The sequence below is a fragment of the Pan paniscus genome, chromosome 9 (genome assembly GCF_029289425.2).
Source record: "Pan paniscus chromosome 9, NHGRI_mPanPan1-v2.0_pri, whole genome shotgun sequence".
NCBI classification, from domain to species: Eukaryota; Metazoa; Chordata; class Mammalia; order Primates; family Hominidae; genus Pan; species Pan paniscus.
The window spans coordinates 3,400,693-3,427,741 of NC_073258.2; the positions used below are offsets into that span (position 1 = coordinate 3,400,693).

The window sequence follows — 27,049 nt, forward strand, 5'->3', positions numbered from 1 at the left end:
CCATAGATGTGTTTGAATCAGTGCAGGAACCAGGGTAACATCTGTGACGAGATGCAGAGGAGAAACTGTCTCCATTTGGGCTGCAGGTGCATGGCCATGGCCAAGGCCGATGGCTTCCCACGCAGCTCACAGCTTTGTCAGGCTGTGGAGGCCACAGTGTTGGCGGGCGCTGTCCCCGGCGTAGGGAGCAAAGCGCCGCCTTCAGATGGTCTCATTGAGACACGCCTTGGATATTTTTGGGACTCTTCTCTGCCAGCTCCTCTGTGACCTCCCACCCTTGGAGCACATGAGACCCGTGTCGTCTTCTCTTGCAGAGGTGCTCAGTCACAAGAGCAGAGCCTGGGAGCCTGCCCCGTTTCTGACTGCCCCCCAATCCCCATTCTGACTCTCACCCGCCCCCATTCTGACCCCCCGCCCCCATTCTGACCTGCACCTTTTTTGCATAACACACTTTGTGATGCCTCATTTATCTTTGAGTAAAATTCATATATCACAAACCCACACGTAGTTTTTTTGAAAGTGCAGTGTGACACCTTAACTTTGCATTAATGTAAAATGGCATTCAGGTGGAGTCTCAGATAATTACAAACTAATTTTTTACCTTCTTAGATGTCCAGTGGAACATTCTAAAGTTACTCAAGACGAATCTTCAAGTCAGGGTGTCTTGTGTCTCTGTTTTTTGCCTGTGAAATGCCAATATCCTTGTGATAGTCAGAGCCCTCCACATCTCCAGAACGCTCTTAGCTGGGTGGGGGGTTTCTCCACCAAGAGCCCCTGGTGTATAGTGTCAAAGTGTGAGTGTTGCCAGGCTGTAGTTCAGTGGTATGATCTTGGCTCACTGCAATCTCCGCCTCCTGGTTTCAATTCTCCTGCCTCCACCTCCTGAGTAGCTGGGATTACAGGCGTGTGCCACCACACCCAGCTAATTTTTGTATTTTTAGTAGAGACGGGGTTTCACCATGTTGGCCAGGATGGTCTCAATCTTCTGACCTTGGGATCTGCCCCCCTCGGCCTCCCAAAGTGCTGGGATTACAGGTGTGAGCCACCGTGCCAGGCCGGGTATCCTTTTTATAGGGAGCATCTGAGTCCCTCTGGTGCACAGGCTGCTGTGGGGCAGGACCCGTGGAGCCCAGAGCAGGTCTGAGCTCCCAAAGTCAGGCTGCTGGGGCATTGCTGGGGAGCCTGCTGCCCTGTTGGATGGGTGAGCATGCGATGGACTGAGCTGCTGCTTGTGCCCTGTTGTGAGAGTTTAATCATGAGATCATAGGCGCTCTTTACTTGTGCCTTTGCCCCAGGATCAAAGAGCAATTACTGGGGCCGGGTGCGGTGGCTCATGCCTGTAATCCCAGCACTTTGGGAGGCCGAGGTGAACGGATCACCTGAGGTCAAGAGTTCGAGACCAACCTGGCCAACATGGTGAAACTCTGTCTCCACTGAAAATACAAAAATTAACTGGGCGTGATGGCGGCCACCTGTAATCCCAGCTACTTGGGAGGCTGAGGCAGGAGAATCGCTTGAGGTGGAGGTTGCAGTGAGCCCACACCATTGCACTCCAGCCTGGGCAATAGAGTGAGACTGTCTCAAAAAAAACAAAAACAGAGACAGTCTCTTGCTTTGTTGCCCAGGCTAGTTTTAAACTCCTGGACTCAAGCAGTCTTTCTGTCTCAACCTTCCAAAGTGCTGGGATTATAGGTGTGGGGCACCACACCCAGCCAAAAAGCAATTATTTTTTAAAAGTATCTGTTCTGTAGACTTTTAATGATTAATAATGATTTAGTAATAATTTAATGATTAATAATGCACCCGAGTAAGTTATTTGCTTTTTCATCTTTGGAAGCTTACTTTCTTATTGGACAGTTGGCAGTAACATGCATGATCTTATTTCTTTCTTTTTTTTTTTTTTTTTTTTGAGATGGAGTCTCACTCTGTCGCCCAGGCTGGAGTTCCGTGGTGCGATCTCGGCTCACTGCAAGCTCCGCCTCCCGGGTTCACGCCATTCTCCTGCCTCAGCCTCCCGAGTAGCTGGGACTACAGGCGCCCGCCACCACGCCCGGCTAATTTTTTTTGTATTTTTTAGTAGAGATGGGGTTTCACCGTGTTAGCCAGGATGGTCTCGATCTCCTGACCTCGTGATCCGCCCACCTCGGCCTCCCAAAGTGCTGGGATGACAGGTGTGAGCCACCGCGTCTGGCCTTTTTTTATGTCTTTCATGGCAAAATTTTTTTGAGAATTTTTTTCATTCAAATAGCATTTGTGAAAAAATGTAGGGTGCCTTAGTGAAATTATGACTGATGTTTTAAGTGCAGTTATCTTTAGGCTGGAGTCTGGGATATACTCAGGAAGTGGCTGTTAGCCCTGACTCTGGTCACTCACTGAGTTGTGTGCCGCCTGCCCCAGCCACTGGGAGTGCATGGATGCCAAGGGGGTGCCATGGGGGAGGACGTGCAGGCGTGAGCTGCCTGGGGTTGGCCAGGCCAGGGAGGCTCTCTGCTGATGCTCTCCTTCCTTCTCTTCCAGTCTACGCCTTCTCCGTCGGCAGACCTGCTGGGTCTCGGGGCTGCCCCCACTGCCCCCGCGGGCCCCCCACCCTCCTCCGGCGGCAGCGGGCTGCTCGTGGACGTGTTCTCAGACTCGGCCTCTGTGGTCGCGCCTCTCGCTCCTGGCTCCGAAGACAACTTTGCCAGGTAGTCAGGTTTCCTGAGTCCTGCAGACAGGCACGGGGCTGCCGTGCCCCCTGACTTCCGGTGTGGCCGCGGCCAGCTGGACAGAGGTGGGCCGCGGAGTTTACCTCCCAGATTACTGCCTGGGGGAGAGAGCGGGAGCTGCTGTGTTGTGGGTGGGTTTGCTGTGTCACTCCTCTCACAACCTTGATTTATATGGACTGCAGTGTTCATTACTCTCAGGAGGAAAAGGAGGACATGAAAGAAGCACACTGTCTGGGTGGTGGTTGTGTCCTGTCTGCACGGTGATGTCCGATCATGTTTCAGCTGCTGTTTGAGTGTTGATAAACACACTTTGTAGCTACACGTCTCCTCTCTTCGCCTCTTTCCTGTCTAGTTGGGCTGCTTTTCATTCTGACTTAAGCCGTCTTGTCTGTGTCTGTCCTGGAGGCCCGGTCTCTTGTCCTTGAGTTGCTCACTTGCTAAGTCCTTCTGTGAGGCCCACCCTGCTCACGCCTTCGGCCTCCACCCTGTGGTTCCCCCTGAGGGCAGCCTGTCTTTGCTGCTTGTCCTGCTCTAATTTCTGTCCGGTGCCTGGGCACCTCCCGGCTCCCCATGTGCAGTGGTCTCTGCCAGTGTCTCCGTGGTCTTCAGATCGTCGGTGCTGACCACTTTCCCCCACACGTGCTCTCCCCAGCCCTCTCTGTGGGGCTCATCAGCTGTGCATTCCGCTTACTGGCTGCTCTCAGCCATCTGCTGTTTTCATGTCTGGCCGGAGGTCTGAGGTGCCCCGTTTCCCGGAGTTGACGCCCCTCCCCTGCTGCCCTGTGGGGTGGGAGCGCAGGTGCCGGTTTCTGTCCCAGATGGAGGTTAGAGAGCCTTTGAGGAATGACCTTTTGGCCCCCCGTTTTGAAGACTCTAATGGAGTTCTGGTGTTTTTCAGTGTTTTTCAGTTCTTTGTATTCATGTTGCATGTGAGTTCTGTTTCCTGTTACGTGTTGGGAAAGGACTTAGGAGAGGCAGGCCGGCGTGGTGTTTGGTGCAGGTCGCCGCTTGGGCTGAAAACAGTCTTACTGCTCTTAGAGTCGCTGTGTTTGAGATTGAGAATCCAGGTTGCAGGGCTCTGGTGGTGGCTGCTCCTCAGTGTCTTGGTGGCAGGAAGGGACCAGGGGCTGGGCAGTCCGTGGCAGCCATGGCCCTTCCCTGCTGGGCGCTGCCTGCCCTGTCTCCATACGGCTGTGCTGGGAGCTGCACATGGCCCTTGTGCACACCTCACATTGGGTGGCGCTGTCTGCAGCTGGCCAGGCCTCGGGGCTCTTGTGCATGTGGCCGTCTTGGCTTTGATCTGGCTACAGAGGGTCATCAGGTGTCTGCATGTGTTTGGTGTAGGATGGAGGCACAGAGTGCCTCAGGGCGAGCCGGCTGTGGTGGCTGCTGGCACACGGCTCACAGGACAGGGCGGCTGCATTCTCATGGCCTTGCAGAGTGGTTTGCATTTTCCCCAAAGATTCCTCCAGGCCAGGTTGTAGTTGGGATGACCCTTTAAAAAGCAAGAACCAAGCAGAGATACTGACCACAAGGGCCTCTCTGTCACGTCATGCGTGATCAGTCAGAGCCCCTCCCGTGTCCTTGACAGATTTAACTTTAAAGTGGCTTAGTCCAAACCACAAGTGTGAACTCCGTGGCCCCTCGTGTGGAGTGCCCGCTGGCTGTGGGCGGAGATGAGTGTGACAGATTTTACTTTAAAGTGGCTTAGTCCAAACCATGAGTGTAAACTCCGTGGCCCCTCGTGTGGAGTGCCCGCTGGCTGTGGGTGGAGCAGCGACCCCGGGGTGCAGTGAGCACGTGGACCTCCCCCTCGGCTGGCTCCTCCTGTTAAGCAACCTCTGCTTTGTTAGCCGCCTGCTGTGAGCAGTCCCGGGTGAAGCCCAGTAGACATGTTCCAGGCTGTGTTGTGGATCACTGTCCTGTGTTGTGTGTGTTGCTTAGACCACACTTGACTTTTTGAAGCTTCGCGTGTGGCTGGAGCCGGACCAGCAGCCTGCCGGGCTGTGCAGGGGGCGGCTGTGGCCTCCAGAGGTGTGCGCAGGGACTGCTGCCTCAGCGGCTCTCGTGGCCGTGGCAGGCTGGAGTGGGGCATTGCGTGGCGAGCAGCGCCCTCCTGGCCCCAAGAGCGAGCCGAGGGCCGCCCATCACTGCCCCTTGCCGTCTGTTGCTGCTTCGTCTGTCTTCCTGGCCTGGTCTCCATACAGCAGGATGCCGATGAGAAGGTTGGCAGCACTCAGACCTTCCAGGGTGGCAGCTGTGGTGCAGTTAGTGGAGACTGGGTGAGCACAGGAGTGGCTGACCTTGATCGCCGCCACGTCAGCACAGGTGGAGGTGGAGATTTCAGAATTAGGCTGCTGCCGTGCAGCATTTGCTTCTTAGGCACTGGGGTGGGTTGGCGGGAGGGGGCGGTGCCATGACCTCCTGCCTCCCCACCCTGTGGTTTGAATCAGTGCCACATCCATCTCTGTGCTGGGTTCACCCAGGAGCCCTGTGCCACTGCCCCGCCTCCCTCTCCTCTCTTTTGGATCCAGGTCACTGTGGAGTTACAGTTTCCTAGAGGAGGTCAGAAAACTTGAAGCTCTTCTGAGAGAAACACAAAAGAAAGCTAACCAACGCTATTTTATTTTCCCCTAATTCTGTGTAGTGTAGATAGGTGCCCTGTGGTGAGCAAAACCCTGGGCTCCCTGTGCAGTGTAGACACTAACCATGCATGGGGCAAGAGGAGAGGCCAGAGGGGAGATGGGGGCGCCCAGGGCCCTGCAGGGCTGTGCTGCTGGTGGGTGGATGGCTGGGTGCCCGTGCGTGCGTGTGCATCAGCGGGGAGCAGCCAGGCTCTGATGGCGAGGCCCTCGCTGGGTGGAAGCTCAGCACCCGTGTTGGATGGAGTCTGTGGTGGGGCCAGAAGCTGTGTGCGTGCCTCACGCCTGTGTCCCCTCTGGGGCCGTGAGAGGCTGTTCCATGTGGACCAGCACGTTCCTGAAAAGCAGCTGCACCAGCCAACTTCACAGGTCTCGCCGGGGCTGTGTCCGTGTCCCTGCGCCCTGCTCACCGTCCTCCTCCAGTGGCTGTTTGTCAGGATAGTCCTTGCAATCGTTTTCCACTTTTTTCTTCCCTTGTGTGCCATAGAGGGTTTTCTGGCCTCCTCGTGCTATGAGTTTTTTTCCAGAACAAACCCTTGTGTTTTCTGCAGGTGGCTTTGAGTGACACATATACTGTCCCTTTTCCCCTAGGTTTGTTTGTAAAAACAATGGTGTGTTGTTTGAAAACCAGCTGCTTCAAATTGGACTTAAGTCTGAATTTCGGCAGAATTTAGGTATGTGTTTTAATTACTTAATGAAACTGTCTCTTAGAAATATGGGAAATTAAGAGAAAATATTTGCAAATCATATACTTATAAGGGATAGATATCCAGAATATAAAAAGAACTCCCATAACTGAGTAAGAAAGCAGCCCAATTAAAAAATGGGCAAAAGAACAGCCTGGGCAACACATCAAGACCCCATCTCTACAACCAGAGGGGGTGGCGGGGAGGTGGGGGTGGGTGCAAAGTTGTTGAAAAGACGACATTCTCCAGGGAAAATACAGGAATGCTCAATAAGCACCTGAAAAGATGGACAAAGTCATGAGGGAAGTGCCAATCAAAACCACAGTGAGCACCTCACCCCGCCAGGATGGCTGTTATAAAACAAACAGGTAGCCTGTGCAGTGGCTCACGCTTGTAACCCCAGCATGTTGGGAGGCCAAGGCAGGCAGATCACTTGAGGCCAGGAGTTCGAGACCGGCCTGGCTAACATGGCGAAACCCTGTCTCTAATAAAAATACAAAAATTAGCTGGGTGTAGTGGTGTGTGCCTGTGGTCCCAGCTACTTGGGAGGCTGAGGCAGGAGAATCACTTGAACCTGGGAGGCGGAGGTTGCAGTGAGCCGAGATCACGTCACTGCACTACAGCCTGGGCAACAGAGTGAGACTGTAAATAAATAAATAAACAGACTGGCCTGGTGGCCTGGTGACTTAGGCCTATAATTCCAGCACTTTGGGAGGCCGAGGTGGGAGGATCACTTGAGCCCAGGTGTTTGAGACCAGCCTGCACAACATTGTGAGACCCCATCTCTACAAAAAATGCAAAAATTAGGTAGACGTGGTGGTGCACACCTGTGGTCCCAGCTACTTGGGAGGCAGAGGTGGGAGGATCACTTGAGCCCAGGTGTTTGAGGCTGCAGTGAGCTGAGATCTTGCCACTGCACTGCAGCCTGGGCAACAGAGCGAGACCCTGTCATTCATTCATTCATTCATAAATAATGCATACATCAAAACAAACCAAAAAGGAAAAAGAGTGTCTGCAGGGTGTGGTGACGTTGGAGCCTTGTACGCCGCTGGTGGGAATGTACAGTAGTGCGGGCACTGTGGGAAGTTCCTCAAAACACAAAAGAAGATGGAATTACTCTGTGACTCAGCAGTTCCACGTCTGGGTACAGACCCCAGAGAATTGAAAGCTGGGTCTTAAAGAGGTACCTGTCCACCCATGTCCATGGCAGCACTATTCACAATCGCCAAAAGTTAGAAACAGCCCAGATGTTCATGGGTGGATGACTAGTTAAACAAAATGTGGTCTGTCGACGCAGTGGAATATTATTCAGCCATCAAACGGCAGAAAGGAATGAAATTCTGATGCATAAAGCAGCACACATGCACCTCGAGGACATGGTGCTCAGTGACACGGGCCAGACACCTGGACAAATCCTGTGTGGCTCCATTCGTGCGGTCCCTAGAGCAGTGACTTCGTAGAGACAGAACGTAGCTGGGGGATGCCAGGGCCTAGGCCAGGGGGATGGGGAATTGGTGTTTAATGGGGACAGAGTTCCGTTTGGGAAGATGAGAACGTTCTGGAGATGGTGGTGGCAGCAGCTGCACAGTGTGGATGCACTTCCTGTGCCCTTGTGTACACCTAAATATGGCTAGGAAGGTGAATGTTAGTGTATTTTACCACAATTTTGTAGAAAGACATAAAAAAGCCTTTGAGTGTAAAAAAAATGCTGTGCACGGAACCCTGTGGCTGCAGGGGCCCTGGCTGCGGACCTGCCTCCTCTCAGCGCCTGCCTTGAGCCTCCTCAGGACTGCTCTCTCTCTCATCTGTGAGAAACACAGAAAGAATGTGAAAAAAGAGAATTAGTCCTCTGCCCGCCAGGGATCTGTTAGAAAAGTGAGGGTTGTCCGAGTAATTCTTGTGGGAAATGCTGCATTGAAAACAGATGGTGCTTTTAGTCCTGGTTTAAGTTTTTAAGCTCTGGGCCATGATAGCTTCACTAGGTGTTGGTTTTGGGTTTTTCAACTGTGGGAGGAGTGATGCCAAATTGTTTACTCTTTTCAAAATATTTGAGATTTCCTTTCTGAATTCAAGGGGTATACAGATGTTCACAAAGATTTTTTATTGTGATATAAATAAAAACAGCGACACATCCTAAATGTGCACCTGTGCCGTGGCTGAGCCGCTGCAGTGAGAGCTAGTGTGCAACACCGGTGCTGTGCTGGACGCATGCCCAGCCGGGTCCCCTGACAGGAGGCAGCCGGGGCCGGTGCATGTGTTTGCATGTTGCAGTCATGGGGCGGGGCCGGCAGAGGCCTGTGTGATTGTGGCGTCCCTGGAAAAGATGCTTGGCAGGCCCCTCCAGCTGTAGCCCAGCCTGCAGACGGGGCGTTCTGTGGGTCCTTCCCCGTGCATATGTGTGTGATCTCATCCATCCCGTGTGGGTGCGCAGGAGGGGCCGAGGGAGGAGGGTGCTGGAGGGCGGAAGTTACCTCTGACTGGAGGAGATACCCGGCCCCTGTTACCAACACTGGTGTGCTCGTTCTAAAACTGGAAAAAATTTGTTCTTAATTTTAACAACAGTCATACATCACAACAGTGAACTTAAATTCAGCTGAAGATTGTGGGGGGCTCTTGTTTTTCAGGGTAAATATTCAGGGTGAGTGTGAAATGGTGTGTGTGAAAAAATTGTTTTTGTTCCTTCTAGGTCGGATGTTTATCTTTTATGGTAATAAGACCTCCACGCAGTTCCTAAACTTTACCCCAACACTAATCTGTTCAGACGACCTTCAGCCTAATATCCTTGGCTTCATTGCCCCATGCCCGCAGACAGCATAATGTGGGGCTTAGAGGAGGCTTTTGAGGAAGTTTTTTGGTTTTCTTATTTTGTTAAAATAGCAAGATAATTCCAGATGCTATATGAAAATCAGGCAGTCGTAATCTGCCCATGGTGCTGGGCAGCAGAAGGAAAACAGGCAGTCTTCCATATTGGAGAGCCAGCTTTTGATCATGCACCTAAAAATACTGTGCACGTGCCTCCTCCCCTTCCATCTGGCCAGTGTGAGTCCCTTTCCTTTTCAGCTGCTCTTACTCTCCTGTGACGTGATCTTTAAACCCCTCCTCTCCGAAGCCTCACAGAGCTGCTGCTTGCAGAGCGTGGGAGGCGCCGGTGGGGACTGCAGCGCGGTGCGCACCCCAGCCGAGCTTGTGTGTGCTTCTGGCAGAGCTTTTAGACTGAAGATTTTCCCTTCGTAATGCCAGAAGCGTTCCTAGAACTTCCCCAGCTAAAACAGGGAGACGCTAACGTCTCTACCTCTAAGGATAGGCCCGCCAAATAGAGTTAGCGTGAAGACCCCAGCTTGACCAGAGACGGTGACACCTGGGGATTTATGGTCAGCGACCTCAGTGAAGCAGCATCCTCCTTGCCACTGGCTGGTCTGTTCATTTTAACATGAACATGTTTTAATGCAGACTGTTCAAGCTGTTTCAAAACAGTCATTAAAAATACACATGTAGGAGCACCTGTATTAAAGACTTTGTTTGGAATCCAGAGTGGAAGCTCTGACTCCTACTGCGCCCTTCTTTAGGGGTCTCTCCCTCGGGGTCCACTTGGCTCGAGGCGGCAGCGAGCCCAGCAGCTGAGTGGCCGGCGGCACACGACCCAGAGGGAAGGAGAGGCCTGCACCCCGCTGCCTCCTGGACCCAGCTTTGCTGCTGTCACTGTTTCTTCAGGAGAGGCTGTAGGCAAACCCTTGTTTTCCAGCATGAAAACAACCCTGGTCCCAGCAGGGCAGGTTCTTTTCTGCGTCTCGCTGTTTCAGGAGCCTGCTATTCCTGGGATTCTTAAAGTTTTCCTGCCCTACTAAGCACCAGTTTCTGCTAACAGTGACAAAAATTGTGTGTGTAAGACCCAGAGCCGAGGCTCAGAGTGAAAACAGACAAGTAGTATATAATCTAAGTGACTTTTTAAAATGGAGGAGCCATTCTGGAAGCGTGAGAAGTAGACAGTGTTTTGAGGATTGTCTGGGTGGAAGGGCAGGGCCGGGCGGTGTGGCCGCCCTCGACCCGTAGCTGGTGGTCCTGGAGTGTGGTGAGTGTGCTCGCCTCCACGGGTCCTGCTGGGGCTCTAGCCCGGCCCGTTTCCGCTTCTGCCACTGGGGCTTGCTCAGCTGGATTCCTTAACGCACGCACACCTGAACCTGCAGACCAAGCCCGTGGACCCGACCGTGGAGGGGGGCGCGCAGGTGCAGCAGGTGGTCAACATAGAGTGCGTGTCCGACTTCACGGAGGCGCCAGTCCTCAACATTCAGTTCAGGTAAGAGCCGCCTGTGCGCCCCGGGCCGAGGGGTGTGTGGGCGCCTGAGCTGTGTGCCTGGGCTCCATGACTGTGCCTCCGTGTCCTTCCTGAGGGGACCCGGGGTGTGCGGGTGCTCACGGTGCACGGATGCAGCCTGACCTGTTGCTGCCCCCGGCTCTGCAGAGCGCAGGAAACAAGGGGAGGCGGAGCCCCGGGCTCCGGGACGGCAGGTAGCAGCTCCCACATGGGGCCTTGCTAGGAGTTTTCTGGGCACTCTGGGGCCCACCTCCTGGGGTGGCAGACAGCCAGGGCCCCCGCGCCACCTGCCCGGCTTGATACCAGACGACAGCTGCGGGGTGAAGCTGCTGGTTTCCTTCGGCCCCCTGGCCTGGGGGGTGCGTGTTTTGCTCAGTCGAGCTCAGATCATACCACTTTGCTTATTTTTTAAAAGCATAGGATTTTCCTGTTGCGACTCTTCATTACTCTCACTTTTCAGTGACTACATAGCGTGGATACAGTCAGCCCGTCCCCTGCTGGGTGTCTGCAAGGTTAGGAATGTTGAGAAAAGCACACTTTCTAACATTAAAAAGACAGAGAACTTAAGATTGTATACTGTAGAATTCGGGGACATAGACATGCAAATTTTTGTTTCATTCTTTGTGCAAATGCCTTTGCCTTTTTAAAGAAAAAACATCACACTATTTGCACAGACTTGGAGTTCTGGGAAACAGATGAATGGGGAGAAGTGAGGCACAGGGACGTCCTGCCTGAGTATGCGGCCCTGGCCTGTCCTCCTGTCTGTGGGTGACACTGGACACTGAGCCACACACGATCTGTGGGGACTCAAGGCTCGGCCCCCCAACCCGCTCTGGTGGGTGGCAGTAGATGGGGACGCTTCTCACTCCAGGCTCTTTCCGGTCCCTGGGGCTCTCAGAGGAGTAGCTGACTGTCTCTTTCTGCTGCTGCTGCTGCTGGCAGGTATGGGGGCACCTTCCAGAACGTGTCTGTGCAGCTGCCCATCACTCTCAACAAATTCTTCCAGCCGACAGAAATGGCGTCTCAGGATTTCTTTCAACGTTGGAAGCAGTTGAGCAAGTGAGAAACCTGTTTCCTGTAGGGGTCGGGGGTGGGGACGGGGCTCATTTGAAAAGGTGGGCTTTGGTCTCTGGCCTGGCTGAGAACACTCGCCTTTGCTGTTTCTCACAGTCCACAGCAGGAAGTGCAGAACATCTTCAAAGCAAAGCACCCAATGGACACAGAAGTCACCAAAGCCAAGGTAGCACGTCTGGAGGGACGGCCCCGGGGGACACGCAGCCCGCGACCCAGCGCCAGGGTCTGGAGGGACGGCCCCGGGGGACACGCAGCCCGCGACCCAGCGCCAGGGTCTGGAGGGGCGGCCCCGGGGGGACACGCAGCCCGCGACCCAGCGCCAGGGTCTGGAGGGACGGCCCCGGGGGACACGCAACCCGCGACCCAGCGCCAGGGTCTGGAGGGGTGGCCCCGGGGGGACACGCAGCCCGCGACCCAGCGCCAGGGTCTGGAGGGGCGGCCCCGGGGGGACACGCAGCCCGCGACCCAGCGCCAGGGTCTGGAGGGGCGGCCCCGGGGGGACACGCAGCCCGCGACCCCGCGCCAGGGTCCTCATTCTCCTGTTTCTTTGGACAGATCATTGGATTTGGTTCTGCACTTCTTGAAGAAGTTGATCCTAATCCTGCGAATTTCGTGGGAGCTGGAATCATCCACACGAAAACCACCCAGATCGGATGCTTGCTGCGCCTGGAGCCGAACCTGCAAGCCCAGGTCAGGCCCTCAGGAAATGGCTGAACACACTTGAGTTGCTTTTTATTCTGGCACAATGTACGTGGTGAGATGCGTAGCTCTCTAGTGCAGTTCAGTCAGTTGTGACAGATGTTGTTTAACCACTGCCCTGTCAATACATGGTTGCATCCCAGCCTCCCCGCAGCTGGCCACCGTGGAGCATCATCCCTAGTGCAGTTCAGTCAGTTGTGACAGATGTTGTGTGCCTGTTTAACCACCACCCTGTCAATACATGGTTGCATCCCAGCCTCCCCACAGCTGGCCACCGTGGAGCATCGTCCCACCATGGAGCAGCCTGGCCCTGGGCGGTGGCTCTCCCAGCTGTTCCTCTCTGTCACCACGTTGTTCCTTCTCACCACGTCCCGTTCTGTTGACGGACACCTGTCTCCGTTTCACTCGGGTGGCACCCAGGAGTGCTGCTGCCGCCCAGGGCCTGTGTGTGGTTAGTGCTGCAAGAACGTCCCACAGCTTCTCCAGGTGGCCGTGCCACTTCGCACTCCCGCCAGCTACGTACGAGGCGCCAGGCGCTCCCATGCCAGCCCTCAGTTTTCATGCTGACAGAGTGTGTGGTGCTCAGGCCTCTGCCGAGCTGTGGGTGCCTCCAGAGACTGGTCCCTGGGCGTGGCCCACAGGGTTCTGCATGGCGGATCCTGGACCCGAGGGCTGTGTGAGCCTCGGCGTGCCCGCCGACCTGCTGTGCTCTCTGTTTCAGATGTACCGGCTCACGCTGCGCACGAGTAAGGAAGCCGTTTCTCAGAGATTATGTGAATTGCTCTCAGCGCAGTTTTAGTCCTGAGGATGGAAGACCAGGCTCGTGTGTCTTGCGTTGTCTTCGTCTGTGCCGTTTGTCTTCGTGGCCATCCTGCAGATGAGCACCCTGTGTCCAGTGCCACAGCACAAGGCGCCTCCCCGCCCTGCCGCCCCAGACCTCTCCCCTTTGGGCTGGACGGGAACACACGTGTGTGGCTCAGGAGGAAAAGCTCAGCCTGGACTGTGGCAGCCACGGCAGAAGGTGGATCTTGGGATCAATTTTTATAAAAATCGAGACAGTTCTGTGGTTAAATCTACAAATTAAAGGGAAATTAGAAGTTGGCGTGAACGTGGCGTTTGTGGGAGTGTCACTGAGATGGCCCGTGCTGCCGCCCACCCCGCCTCGGAGCCTCTGGGAGCAGCAGTGCCGCTGTGCGTGGCGTGGGCTGAGCCTTGGTGTGTGGCTGTCCTAGTGGCCGCACACCTGGCGTCGTCCTGGGCCCTTGGGAGGAGCACAGCTGACCCTGGTTTTGCTGCAGTCCCAGCTGGACTGTTTTCCCAGGCAGGATTTTAATCTAGAACTTAGAAACGTTTGTATTTGTAATGACTTCTGGCAAAAGCACGTGTCCTGGCCGGATGTAACTGTTCTCCTTTCCCAGCTCCTGTTTGTGAAGGGCGTGTGTTATGCTCCTGCAGTCGCCGAGGCCTTGGATGTGCAGCCAGGGGAGGAGCATCCTGCCGGCCCCGGGGGGGCCCCCAGGACTCCAGGGTAAAGTGTGGGCCGGTGGCGCAAGACTCAGAGGTGTGCTCGTCTCTTTCCTGTCAGAGTGGGCGTCCCCAGGCCACGGTGCAGGCCTGAGTCCTTCCACCGGCCCCGTCCAGTCGTCCCTGGAGGGGCTGTGGAGGAGGGACGCCTCTGTGTGGTCAGGAAGTGAAGGGGCCATTGGCCGCATGCCGTGTGCCACCTGCGGCTTGTGTCTCACCTGTCATCTGGACTCAGCACCCAGGCTGCACGTCTGACACCTGAGAGGCGAGAGAGTGGGGCCGGCCTAGGAGCCAAGGCTGGGGCCCTGTGCTCTGTCCCCAGGATGGTGGCCTTGTTTGTCCTAAACACACCCAGCACAGGTTCTGGCTTCCTGACATGCTGTGGAGGCAGGGAGGGTGGGTGGCCACACGTGCTTGAGGGTTTTCACCCTGGCCCTCAGTTGCCTGCTGTGCGGGTCCCTGGGGCAGCTGCAGGGGCTCACGGACCCATCAGGGTCTCCACAGCTCCCCTGCAGCGTGTGCACCCCACGATGTCTGTGGCTCTTCTTCCGGCGTGTTGGGCTTTGATCACAGCATAGCCACGTCAGTGGCGTGCGCCTCTCGCACAGGCCATTCTGGGTCTGGCGGTGCCAGGTGTCGTGACACGCCGTGCTGGGCTTGTGCTGCAGCTGGGTGCTGTGGCCCTCATTCTCATGTTCCGGCTGCTGGGCAGTGCTCTGCCCGTGTGCTGCGCCTGCAGGCCGCGTGTGCTGCCGTGGATCTCCTGCATCCCTTGACCCCTCCCGCCATCAGAGGAAAGGCTGCTCCCCGAGGCACCGCTTCCCTGTGCGGCGCTGCAGAGGGGCCCTCAGTGTGGCACTCCTCGTCAAAGAAAAATAAAGGCTAGAACTGCACCCCGGATCTTGCACTTTCTTTGGGGGGAAAGCATCCCATGTAACCCTCGTAGCTCCCCGGGGGTCGCGTGAGGCACAGACCCCAAGGTCCCTGACCTGTCCTTCAGCAGTGGGCTCACGGGCAGCGGGCATCAGAAAGTGACCTGCCCTTTGCTCCGCCGGTTTGATTCTGGGTGTGTGGTGGAGCTTTTTGGGACTCAGGTCATGCGGGAACCCCTCCAGCCTGGCCGCAGGGCTCCCCGCTGTACAGTGTGTTGAGGTGCAGCCCAGGGCTCCTTCCTGGGGAACGGGAGGCCCCGTGGGGATCCTCCAGTTGATCCTACCACAGATGGTGCAGAAGGGGCTCTCGGGCAGATGAGGGTGGCCCCTGGAGGACGGTGGGCTTCGCCAGAGAAGGAACAGTCCTAGTGGAGGGAGGGCAGGGGCCCAAAGCCAGAGGCAGCTTCTCTTACCAGCCCAGACCCTGCTGGGGGCAGCCCTGCCCAACTGCAGATCCCAGGGGCCCACAGGGTGCAGATGTGGGTCGGGTGCCTACTAAGGGACTGGGGAGAGGCAAAAGCAGTGCTCAGGGACCAGCCTCTGTGCCTTGACAAGAACCAGTTTATTTGGAGTCTCTGACCGGGTGATGCCCTCTCCCAAGGACAGGCTGCTGGGGATGGGTGTGGTGCTGGTGGGGGCCTTCCACCTGGCCGGGAGCGGGGGCGGCTGCCCTGCCCTCGCTGCCACCCTCTGCCCTCCCTGACTCTGGGGAGCTCCTCTTCTCTGTGCTGGTGGCTGCCTGGGCCTCTTGCCCCCATCTCGGCACAGGTTTCCATGCCCTCCTCGCCCCTGATGGGTCTGGTCGAGCGCCTGCTCTGTGGCCTCATCTGCAGGGTTCTGGGCCCAGCAGGGCTGGGGCCAAGTTCAGGGGCTGGGAGGTGTTGGACGGTGGGCAGGGGTGGTCGGGAGTGCCCTGTGTGCCTGGGAGGGTCTGTGGCCACTGCCCGCCTCAGTCCCTCTCTGCTGGCTCAGGGTCTGCAGGAGTATGGTAGTCTGAGCCCCTGCTTGGCAGCCCCTCTCCCACCGGTGCCCCAGGGAGCCACGGCCCAGGGCACTTGGGGGCCAGGCCTGGTGACCAGGAAAGCAGCTGCTGGCACAAGCGGGAAGGGGGCTGGTGGGTGTTTTCCTGTCTGTCATCTGCAGTCCTTCAGCCCCAGGAGAGCAGGCAGCGACCCTGCTAGTCTCCACAGGCCACAGAGCTGCACACGCAGTGGCTGAACACCTGCAGGGTGAGTACGAGCCGCCTGCCAGGTGTGCTGGGGTCGGGGCAGGGCAGCTCCAGCTGCTGCTCATAGGAGTGGAGGGGGCGGCAGCAGCTGCAGTGGGCGTCCACCTGCTGGGTGATGATGTTGAAGCTGCCGAGAAGTCAAGACAGAGCAGGGTCATGACTGCTGCAGGGGCATAAGGCCCCTCCCTCCCCAGGGCAGCTGCTCCGCAGAGGCCTGGACCTCCCCACTGAGCTCCCGGCTCATAGGGGCCAGGGCGGTGTTGGGCAGATGGAGTGCAGAGTGGCTCACCTGATGGGGCAGCAGGCGCCTGGGTGGGGTGCCCGAACCTCTCTGGGGTGGGGTTGTGAGCACCTTGCTGGACGTGGGGCAGGCCTCCCACCTGTGGACTCACCTGGCAGCGGAAATGCAGGCGCCCTCACAGCGGGTTACCGTCACGTTCGCCATGCACCCCTTGAATGTGATCTCCTCCTGCTGCTCCCGCACGCTGCAGACCCCTGGTAGCCGAGTGGACAGTCAGCAGCGCCCAGGGTGGGCATGGAGCGAGGAGGGAGGGAAACCCTGGCTAGAGACCGGGGTCCCCACCTGTCTCTGGACTCTCCTGCCCAAGGTGTGGTCTCCCCTTGTGGAGCCCCACAGAGCTCAGACCTCAGCCATACACAAAGGCAAAGGCCAGCCGCATCCTAGTTTGTTTTTTCCCCTCAAAGTCGCTCTGCTGGAGTCCATCAAGGTAGAGAATTTTCTCAGCGGACTCAGCAGATACTGAGCCCTGGGCCTGTGTGAGCCACCCTTGGGCCCCAGCTTCCCTGATGCCCAACCCCAGGCCTCAACACTGACCTGTGGGCATGGGCCTCTCTGGTTGGCCAGACCCAGGACCTGCAGGGGGGCCGAGGACACCGTGTCAGTGACCCCAGAGCGGGACAGATGGTGTTGCGGGAGCTCCGTGTGCCCCAGCTGGGGAGGAGGGAAGTGGAGCAGGCCCCGTGGTCTGGGCTCCTGGAAGGGGCGGGGTGGGGGCCCGCGGGGAAGGCCCAGAGACAGCCAGCCTCAGCGAGAGGCCTGGGTACATGGCAGGCAGCACAGAGCAGGGTGGACCGATGCAGGCAGTGGCAGCGTTGGCATTAGAAACCGCCACTGGGGAGCGTGGGTTTAAAAGTGGAAAAGGAGTCCTGGGGTAAAGGCTGGACTCTGCTGCCCGTGTGCCCTCCCCTGGCTGCTCCCAGCTTCATTTCCTGGCTGCAGAGAAGACAGGTCGCCTGGAGCCTACCTGCCTGCTGCAGAGGGCTTTCTCCAGGAGGGTCAGGACTCTGGGTGCTTCCATAGGCCCTGCCGTCCCCAGCTGCCCTCCCCTCCCAGCTGGTTCCTGCTCCCTCGCCTCTGCTTCTTGGGGTCACCTCCCTGGCTACACCTTGCACCCAAGTCCTGGTCTCAGGGAGGGACCCAAACCAAGATTCCCTCAGCTTGCAGCAACGAGCTGCCACCCACGTGAGAGACCACGAAGGCAACTGTGGCGTTGCCGCCTGGTGGAGATCGATGCATGCGAGGGACCCAGTCCCTGGGTGGTTGCTGTGAGAGGAACACCCAGGAGGGAAGGGAGGGATATCCCTGGAACGCGAGGTGAGGTGAGGTGGACGTGGACAAGGCCTGAGGTGTGCTCTGTCCCCAGGCATCCCATGGCCTGGGGAGCAGTGGACTCGCTCACAGGCATGGGCCGGGAAGAGCCGTGGCCCAGAGAATTGGCATCAGCACCAAGGAGCAGGTGCCCTGGTTGCCAGGTCCAGCTCCACCTTCAACAGGTCCTTTGGGGCAAGGCAGGGGATGTGCCAGACTTTTGTGTCTCTCTCTGCACTTGGAGGAAGGGCTGTGCTGCTTGAACCCTGGGGTCCGGCCAGCCCTGACATCCTCTGAGCACCCAAAGGGGCAGCCAGGGAAGGCTTTTGGCAGGTATCACTCTGAGGGGAGGCCAGGAGTGCAGCAGTGACTGGGCATGAGTGAGCCAGTGCAGGGAAAGGTCAAGGTTAGCTGGGGAACAAGGCCCAACGGGGAGGCCAGGCACTTGCTTGGCCAGGACAGCGTTGGCATAGAGGGTGCCCAGGAGAGGAGAGTGGAAACGCCTGGCAGGTGTGTAGGGAAGGCAGGGAACAGGCGTGTGGTCCTGGGATCACAGGACCATGAGGGGTAAGCTGAGGGAGGGGCTGCCTGGGAGTCATGAGCACAGAGGTGAGGCCAGGAGAAGGGCCACAGAGATGCCACTTACCGGGTGAGGTGGGCGTAGGTGTCCCGAGAGAAGATACCGGGGCAGAAGCAGGGGTGCTTCCATGCGCAGTGAGGGAGCTGGTCAGGAACCGCGTGGTAGGCGACGAGGTGGGACCAGGGTGCCTGGTGGTAAGGTTGGTGACTGGAGAGGTGGGGATACCCGTCACCCCCGAGGTGAGTGACACAAAGCCTGATGTGGGAACTCGGGTGGTGAGAGAAGTGGACCGCGAGGTGGTGGACTGAGAGGAGAAGGCAGGGGCGGTGTGGGTGCTGGCCGTGGTCCTGGGCGTGGACGGAAATGCAATGGTGCTGGAGGCTAGGTGGCTGGATGGGGTGGGAGACACGGTAAGAGTGGATATGGGGAGTAGAGCAGAGAGGGTGAAAGGAGAGGAGATAGTGTGGGGGAGAGTGGCCCTAATGGTAGTAGAGGCAGCTGGAGAAGAAGGAAAAAGAGGAGATGCAGACACTGATGCAGTCGTGGGATGAGTGGACAATGAGGAGTGTGACCCCGAGCTCAGGGTTGTGGAGTGCACGGGGGCGGACATGAAAGAGGAAGATGTGCCAACAGAAGACGATGAAGTCTGGGGAGAGGAGTGGGAGGAGGGCACATAGGAAGAAACAGAAGAGGGGGCAGAAGGACTGGGAGAAAATGAGGAGGACAGCTGATTAGTTGTGGAAACAGGAGTGGTTGCAGAACTCAAGTGGGGGAGTTGTGTGGTGATAGGTGATGATGGTGGCCTTGAGCTAGAGTTCTGAGGCAGCCAAGATGAGGAGGATATGAAGGAAGAAGAGGCTGTAGCTGTGCTGAATGAGCTGTGGGTTTGGCTGGTCCCACTGGTGGTCACTGTCATTGGTGGGGCTGTGTGGGTGGACCCTGTGGCCTTGAGCGTTGTTGGTGGAGGAATGGTGCCTGTTGGCATTGAGTGGATATGGGCAGAAGTGGACATCTGTTCGTGGGTAGGGGTGATGACCGTGTGAGTACTTGGAGTCACCAAAGAGGTGGAGAAAAGTGGAATGTGAGTGGGAAGTGTGGTCTGAGGGTGTGATGGGGTTGGATAGGTAGTGGTGGTCTGAAAGGATGTTGCAGTGACAGGACCTGTGGAAGAGATGGGACTGCTCCCTGTAGGTGGGGAGTGTGTGGTGAAGGGTGTGGGTAGCCTGCTGCTGGTGGCCGAGGTGGTGTGGGCCACAGGGGTTCTGGTGCCTGTACTGGTGTGTTTGGGGGTGATGTTGGTGGTAGAAGTTGGGGTGAATTCAGGATGGTGTGTGGAGGAAGTGTGGTAAGGTAGGGATGTAGAAGTTTTGGCTGTGCTAAATGAGCTTGGGGATTGGCTGGTCCCACTGGTGGTCGGTGTCATTGGTGGGGCTGTGTGGGTGGACGCTGTGGCCTTGATTGTGGTCGGTGGAGGAATGGTGCCTGTTGGCATTGAGTGGATGGAGGCAGAAGTGGCCATCTGTGTGTGGGTAGGGGTGATGACTGTGTGAGTACTTGGAGTCACCAAGGAGGTGGAGAAAGATGGAACGTGAGTGGGAAGTGTGGTCTGAGGGTGTGATGGGGTTGGATAGGTAGTGGTGGTCTGGAAGGATGTTGCAGTGACAGGACCTGTGGAAGAGATGGGACTGCTCCCTGTAGGTGGGGAGTGTGTGGTGAAGGGTGTGGGTAGCCTGCTGCTGGTGGCCGAGGTGGTGTGGGCCACAGGGGTTCTGGTGCCTGTACTGGTGTGGTTGGGGGTGATGGTGGTGGTAGAAGTTGAGGTGACTTCAGGATGGTGTGTGGAGGAAGTGTGTGAATGTAGGGATGTAGAGGTTTTGGCCGTGCTAAATGAGCTTGGGGATTGGCTGGTCCCACTGGTGGTCGGCGTCATTGGTGGGGCTGTGTGGGTAGACCCTGTGGCCTTGAGCGTTGTCGGTGGAGGAATCGTGCCTGTTGGCATTGAGTGGATGGAGGCAGAAGTGGCCATCTGTGCGTGGGTAGGGGTGATGACTGTGTGAGTACTTGGAGTCACCAAAGAGGTGGAGAAAGGTGGAACGTGAGTGGGAAGTGTGGTCTGAGGGTGTGATGGGGTTGGATAGGTAGTGGTGGCATGGAAGGATGTTGCAGTCATAGGACCTGTGGAAGAGAAGGGACTGCTCCCTGTAGGTGGGGAGTGTGTGGTGAAGGGTGTGGGTAGCCTGCTGCTGGTGGCTGAGGTGGTGTCGGCCACAGGGGTGGCGGTTCCTGTACTGGTGGGATTGGGGGTGATGGTGGTAGAAGTTGGGGTGACTTCAGGATGGTGTGTGGAGGAAGTTTGTGAATGTAGGGATGTAGAGGTTTTGGCTGTGTTGAATGAGCTCAGGGCTTGGCTGGTCCCACTGGTGGTCGGCGTCATTGTTGGCGCTGTGTGGGTGGACCCTGTGGCCTTGAGCGTTGTCGGTGGAGGAATGGTGCCTGTTGGCGTTGAGTGGATGGAGGCAGAAGTGGCCATCTGTGTGTGGGTAGTGGTGATGACTGTGTGAGTACTTGGAGTCACCAAGGAGGTGGAGAAAGGTGGAATGTGAGTGGGAAGTGTGGTCTGAGGGTGTGATGGGGTTGGATAGGTAGTGGTGGCATGGAAGGATGTTGCAGTGACAGGACCTGTAGAAGAGATGGGACTGCTCCCTGTAGGTGGGGAGTGTGTGGTGAAGGGTGTGGGTAGCCTGCTGCTGGTGGCCGAGGTGGTGTGGGCCACAGGGGTTCTGGTGCCTGTACTGGTGTGGTTGGGGGTGATGGTGGTGGTAGAAGTTGGGGTGACTTCAGGATGGTGTGTTGAGGAAGTGTGTGAATGTAGGGATGTAGAAGTTTTGGCCGTGCTAAATGAGCTTGGGGATTGGCTGGTCCCACTGGTGGTTGCCGTCATTGGTGGGGCTGTGTGGGTCGACCCTGTGGCCTTGATCGTGGTCGGTGGAGGAATAGTGCCTGTTGGCATTGAGTGGATGGAGGCAGAAGTGGCCATCTGTGCGTGGGTAGGGGTGATGACTGTGTGAGTACTTGGAGTCACCAAGGAGGTGGAGAAAGATGTAACGTGAGTGGGAAGTGTGGTCTGAGGGTGTGATGGGGTTGGATAGGTAGTGGTGGCATGGAAGGATGTTGCAGTGACAGGACCTGTGGAAGAGAAGGGACTGCTCCCTGTAGGTGGGGAGTGTGTGGTGAAGGGTGTGGTTAGCCTGCTGCTGGTGGCTGAGGTGGTGTGGGCCACGGGTGTGCTGGTTCCTATACTGGTGGGCTTGGGGCTGATGTTGGTGGTAGAAGTTGGGGTGACTTCAGGATAGTGTGTGGAGGAAGTGTGTGAATGTAAGGATGTAGAGGTTTTGCCTGTGCTAAATGAGCTTGCGGATGGGCTGGTCCCACTGGTGGTCACTGTGATTGGTGGGGCTGTGTGGGTGGACCCTGTGGCCTTGAGCGTTGTTGGTGGAGGAATGGTGCCTGTTGGCGTTGAGTGGATGGAGGCAGAAGTGGACATCTGTGCATGGGTAGGGGTGATGACCTTGTGAGTACTTGGAGTCACCAAGGAGGTGGAGAAAGGTGGAATGTGAGTGGGAAGTGTGGTCTGAGGGTGTGATGGGGTTGGATAGGTAGTGGTGGTCTGAAAGGATGGTGCAGTCATAGGACCTGTGGAAGAGATGGGACTGCTCCCTGTAGGTGGGGAATGTGTGGTGAAGGATGTGGGTAGTCTGCTGCTGGTGGCCGAGGTGGTGTTGGCCACAGGGGTTCTGGTGCCTGTACTGGTGTGGTTGGGGGTGATGGTGGTGGTAGAAGTTGGGGTGACTTCAGGATGGTGTGCAGAGGAAGTGTGTGAATGTAAGGATGTAGAGGTTTTGGCTGTGCTGAATGAGCTCGGGGCTTGGCTGGTCCCACTGGTGGTCAGCGTCATTGGTGGGGCTGTGTGGGTAGACCCTGTGGCCTTGAGCGTTGTCGGTGGAGGAATGGTGCCTGTTGGCATTGAGTGGATGGAGGCAGAAGTGGCCATCTGTGCGTGGGTAGCAGTGATGACTGTGTGAGTACTTGGAGTCACCAAGGAGGTGGAGAAAGGTGGAATGTGAGTGGGAAGTGTGGTGTGTGGGTGTGATGGGGTTGGATAGGTAGTGGTGGTCTGGAAGGATGTTGCAGTGACAGGACCTGCGGAAGAGATGGGACTGCTCCCTGTAGGTGGGGAGTGAGTGGTGAAGGATGTGGGTAGCGTGCTGCTGGTGGCCGAGGTGGTGTGGGCCACGGGTATGCCGGTTCCTGTACTGGTGGGGTTGGTGGTGATGGTGGTGGTAGAAGTTGGGGTGACTTCAGGATGGTGTGTGGAGGAAGTGTGTGAATGTAAGGATGTAGAGGTTTTGGCTGTGCTGAATGAGCTTGGGGATTGGCTGGTCCCACTGGTGGTCGGCGTCATTGGTGGGGCTGTGTGGGTGGACCCTGTGGCCTTGAGCGTTGTCGGTGGAGGAATGGTGCCTGTTGGCATTGAGTGGATGGAGGCAGAAGTGGCCATCTGTGCGTGGGTAGTGGTGATGACTGTGTGAGTACTTGGAGTCACCAAGGAGGTAGAGAAAGGTGGAATGGGAGTGGGAAGTGGGGTGTAAGGGTGTGATGGGGTTGGATAGGTAGTGGTGGTCTGGAAGGATGTTGCAGTCATAGGACCTGTGAAAGAGAAGGGACTACTCCCTGTAGGTAAGGAGTGTGTGGTGAAGGGTGTGGTTAGCCTGATACTGGTGGCTGACGTGGTGTCGGCCACAGGGGTGCCGGTTTCTGTATTGGTGGGTTTGGGGGTGATCGTGGTAGAAGTTGGGGTGACTTCAGGATGGTGTGTCGAGGAAGTGTGGTAAGGTAGGGATGTAGAAGTTTTGGCCGTGCTAAATGAGCTTGGGGCTTGGCTGGTCCCACTGGTGGTCGCCGTCATTGATGGGGCTGTGTGGGTGGACCGTGTGGCCTTGAGCGTTGTTGGTGGTGGAATGGTGCCTGTTGGCGTTGAGTGGATGGAGGCAGAAGTGGCCATCTGTGCGTGGGTAGGGGTGATGACTGTGTGAGTACTTGGAGTCACCAAGGAGGTGGAGAAAGATGTAACGTGAGTGGGAAGTGTGGTCTGAGGGTGTGATGGTGTTGGATAGTTAGTGGTGGCATGGAAGGATGTTGCAGTGACAGGACCTGTGGAAGAGATGGGACTGCTCCCTGTAGGTGGGGAGTGTGTGGTGAAGGGTGTGGTTAGCCTGCTGCTGGTGGCTGAGGTGGTGTGGGCCACAGGGGTGCCGGTTCCTGAACTGGTGGAATTGGGGGTGATGGTGGTAGAAGTTGGGGTGACTTCAGGATGGTGTTCAGAGGAAGTGTGTGAATGTAAGGATGTAGAGGTTTTAGCTGTGCTGAATGAGCTCGGGGCTTGGCTGGTCCCACTGGTGGTCGGCGTCATTGGTGGGGCTGTGTGGGTAGACTCTGTGGCCTTGAGCGTTGTAGGTGGAGGAATGGTGCCTGTTGGCATTGAGTGGATGGAGGCAGAAGTGGCCATCTGTGCGTGGGTAGTGGTGATGACTGTGTGAGTACTTGGAGTCACCAAAGAGGTGGAGAAAGGTGGAACGTGAGTGGGAAGTGTGGTCTGAGGGTGTGATGGGGTTGGATAGGTAGTGGTGGCATGGAAGGATGTTGCAGTCATAGGACCTGTGGAAGAGAAGGGACTGCTCCCTGTAGGTGAGGAGTGTGTGGTGAAGGGTGTGGTTAGCCTGCTGCTGGTAGCTGAGGTGGTGTGGGCCACAGGGGTGCCGGTTCCCGTACTGGTGGGATTGGGGGTGATGGTGGTAGAGGTTGGGGTGACTTCAGGATGGTGTGTGGAGGAAGTTTGTGAATGTAGGGATGTAGAGGTTTTGGCTGTGTTGAATGAGCTCAGGGCTTGGCTGGTCCCGCTGGTGGTCGGCGTCGTTGGCGCTGTGTGGGTGGACCCTGTGGCCTTGAGCGTTGTCGGTGGAGGAATGGTGCCTGTTGGCGTTGAGTGGATGGAGGCAGAAGTGGCCATCTGTGTGTGGGTAGTGGTGATGACTGTGTGAGTACTTGGAGTCACCAAGGAGGTGGAGAAAGATGTAACGTGAGTGGGAAGTGTGGTCTGAGGGTGTGATGGGGTTGGATAGGTAGTGGTGGCATGGAAGGATATTGCAGTGACAGGACCTGTGGAAGAGAAGGGACTGCTCCCTGTAGGTGGGGAGTGTGTGGTGAAGGGTGTGGTTAGCCTGCTGCTGGTGGCTGAGGTGGTGTGGGCCACGGGTGTGCTGGTTCCTATACTGGTGGGCTTGGGGCTGATGTTGGTGGTAGAAGTTGGGGTGACTTCAGGATAGTGTGTGGAGGAAGTGTGTGAATGTAAGGATGTAGAGGTTTTGCCTGTGCTAAATGAGCTTGCGGATGGGCTGGTCCCACTGGTGGTCACTGTGATTGGTGGGGCTGTGTGGGTGGACCCTGTGGCCTTGAGCGTTGTTGGTGGAGGAATGGTGCCTGTTGGCGTTGAGTGGATGGAGGCAGAAGTGGACATCTGTGCATGGGTAGGGGTGATGACCGTGTGAGTACTTGGAGTCACCAAGGAGGTGGAGAAAGGTGGAATGTGAGTGGGAAGTGTGGTCTGAGGGTGTGATGGGGTTGGATAGGTAGTGGTGGTCTGAAAGGATGGTGCAGTCATAGGACCTGTGGAAGAGATGGGACTGCTCCCTGTAGGTGGGGAATGTGTGGTGAAGGATGTGGGTAGTCTGCTGCTGGTGGCCGAGGTGGTGTTGGCCACAGGGGTTCTGGTGCCTGTACTGGTGTGGTTGGGGGTGATGGTGGTGGTAGAAGTTGGGGTGACTTCAGTATGGTGTGCAGAGGAAGTGTGTGAATGTAAGGATGTAGAGGTTTTGGCTGTGCTGAATGAGCTCGGGGCTTGGCTGGTCCCACTGGTGGTCGGCGTCATTGGTGGGGCTGTGTGGGTTGACCCTGTGGCCTTGAGCGTTGTCGGTGGAGGAATGGTGCCTGTTGGCGTTGAGTGGATGGAGGCAGAAGTGGCCATCTGTGCGTGGGTAGCGGTGATGACTGTGTGAGTACTTGGAGTCACCAAGGAGGTGGAGAAAGGTGGAATGTGAGTGGGAAGTGTGGTGTGAGGGTGTGATGGGGTTGGATAGGTAGTGGTGGTCTGGAAGGATGTTGCAGTCATAGGACCTGTGGAAGAGAAGGGACTGCTCCCTGTAGGTGGGGAGTGTGTGGTGAAGGGTGTGGGTAGCCTGCTGCTGGTGGCTGACGTGGTGTCGGCCACAGGGGTGCTGGTTTCTGTACTGGTGGGTTTGGGGGTGATGGTGGTAGAAGTTGGGGTGACTTCAGGATGGTGTGTCGAGGAAGTGTGGTAAGGTAGGGGTGTAGAAATTTTGGCCGTGCTAAATGAGCTTGGGGATTGGCTGGTCCCGCTGGTGGTCGCTGTCATTGATGGGGCTGTGTGGGTGGACCGTGTGGCCTTGAGCGTTGTTGGTGGTGGAATGGTGCCTGTTGGCGTTGAGTGGATGGAGGCAGAAGTGGCCATCTGTGCGTGGGTAGTGGTAATGACTGTGTGAGTACTTGGAGTCACCAAGGAGGTGGAGAAAGGTGGAATGTGAGTGGGAAGTGTAGTCTGTGAGTGTGATGGGGTTGGATAGGTGGTGGTGTTCTGGAAGGATGTTGCAGTCACAGGAGCTGTGGAAGAGATGGGACTGCTCCCTGTAGATGGGGAGTGTGTGGTGAAGGGTGTGGTTAGCCTGCTGCTGGTGGTCAAGGTGGTGTGGGACAGAGGGGTTCTGGTGGCTGTACTGGTGGGCTTGGGGGTGATGTTGGTGGTAGAAGTTGGGGTGACTTCTGGATGGTTTGCGGAGGAAGTGTGTGAATGTAAGGATGTAGAGGTTTTAGCTGTTCCGAATGAGCTCGGGGCTTGGCTGGTCCCACTGGTGGTTGGCGTCATTGGTGGGGCTGTGTGGGTGGACCCTGTGGCTTTCAGCGTTGTCGGTGGAGGAATGGTGCCCGTTGGCATTGAGTGGATGGAGGCAGAAGTGGCCATCTGTGCGTGGGTAGCGGTGATGACTGTGTGAGTACTTGGAGTCACCAAGGAGGTGGAGAAAGGTGGAACGTGAGTGGGAAGTGTGGTGTGAGGGTGTGATGGGGTTGGATAGGTAGTGGTGGTCTGGAAGGATGTTGCAGTGACAGGACCTGTGGAAGAGATGGGACTGCTCCCTGTAGGTGGGGAGTGAGTGGTGAAGGATGTGGGTAGCGTGCTGCTGGTGGCCGAGGTGGTTTGGGCCACGGGTATGCCAGTTCCTATACTCGTGGGGTTGGTGGTGATGTTGGTGGTAGAAGTTGGAGTGACTTCAGGATGGTGTGTGGAGGAAGTGTGTGAATGTAAGGATGTAGAGGTTTTGGCTGTGCTGAATGAGCTCGGGGCTTGGCTGGTCCCACTGGTGGTCAGCGTCATTGGTGGGGCTGTGTGGGTGGACCCTGTGGTCTTGAGCGTTGTCGGTGGAGGAATGGTGCCTGTTGGCATTGAGTGGATGGAGGCAGAAGTGGACAGCTGTGCGTGGGTAGTGGTGATGACTGTGTGAGTACTTGGAGTCACCAAGGAGGTGGAGAAAGGTGGCATGTGAGTGGGAAGTGTGGTGTGAGGGTGTGATGGGGTTGGATAGGTAGTGGTGGTCTGGAAGGATGTTGCAGTCATAGGACCTGTGGAAGAGAAGGGACTGCTCCCTGTAGGTGGGGAGTGTGTGGTGAAGGGTGTGGGTAGCCTGCTGCTGGTGGCTGACGTGGTGTCGGCTACAGGGTTGCCGGTTTCTGTACTGGTGGGTTTGGGGGTGATGGTGGTAGAAGTTGGGGTGACTTCAGGATGGTGTGTCGAGGAAGTGTGGTAAGGTAGGGATGTAGAAGTTTTGGCCGTGCTAAATGAGCTCGGGGATTGGCTGGTCCCACTGGTGGTTGCCGTCATTGATGGGGCTGTGTGGGTGGACCATGTGGCCTTGAGCGTTGTTGGTGGTGG

At 56.8% G+C, this 27,049-nt stretch overlaps 2 protein-coding genes across 6 annotated transcripts in view; one reads left to right on the forward strand and one right to left on the reverse strand.

Moving 5' to 3' along the window:
• Positions 1–14,535, forward strand: part of AP2A2 (adaptor related protein complex 2 subunit alpha 2) — an 89,925-nt gene extending 75,390 nt beyond the window's left edge. For all 5 annotated transcript variants that reach the window (XM_034931894.3, XM_034931893.3, XM_055093945.2 and 2 more), the window contains 8 exons: positions 2,518–2,684; positions 5,939–6,021; positions 8,720–8,809; positions 10,204–10,327; positions 11,288–11,404; positions 11,516–11,585; positions 11,975–12,109; positions 12,840–14,535. In XM_034931894.3, coding sequence (XP_034787785.1) covers positions 2,518–2,684; positions 5,939–6,021; positions 8,720–8,809; positions 10,204–10,327; positions 11,288–11,404; positions 11,516–11,585; positions 11,975–12,109; positions 12,840–12,917 — 864 coding nt within the window. In that variant the 3' untranslated portion in view covers positions 12,918–14,535. The remainder of the gene's footprint in view (positions 1–2,517; positions 2,685–5,938; positions 6,022–8,719; positions 8,810–10,203; positions 10,328–11,287; positions 11,405–11,515; positions 11,586–11,974; positions 12,110–12,839) is intronic.
• Positions 14,536–15,751: 1,216 nt separating this feature from the next.
• MUC6 (mucin 6, oligomeric mucus/gel-forming) overlaps positions 15,752–27,049 on the reverse strand; it is a 36,695-nt gene continuing 25,397 nt past the window's right edge. Inside the window, exons 33-35 of the mRNA XM_063608025.1 lie at positions 18,058–19,929; positions 16,195–16,297; positions 15,752–15,929 (exon numbers count right to left, since the gene is read on the reverse strand). Of these exons, the coding sequence (XP_063464095.1) occupies positions 15,752–15,929; positions 16,195–16,297; positions 18,058–19,929 (2,153 nt within the window). The remainder of the gene's footprint in view (positions 15,930–16,194; positions 16,298–18,057; positions 19,930–27,049) is intronic.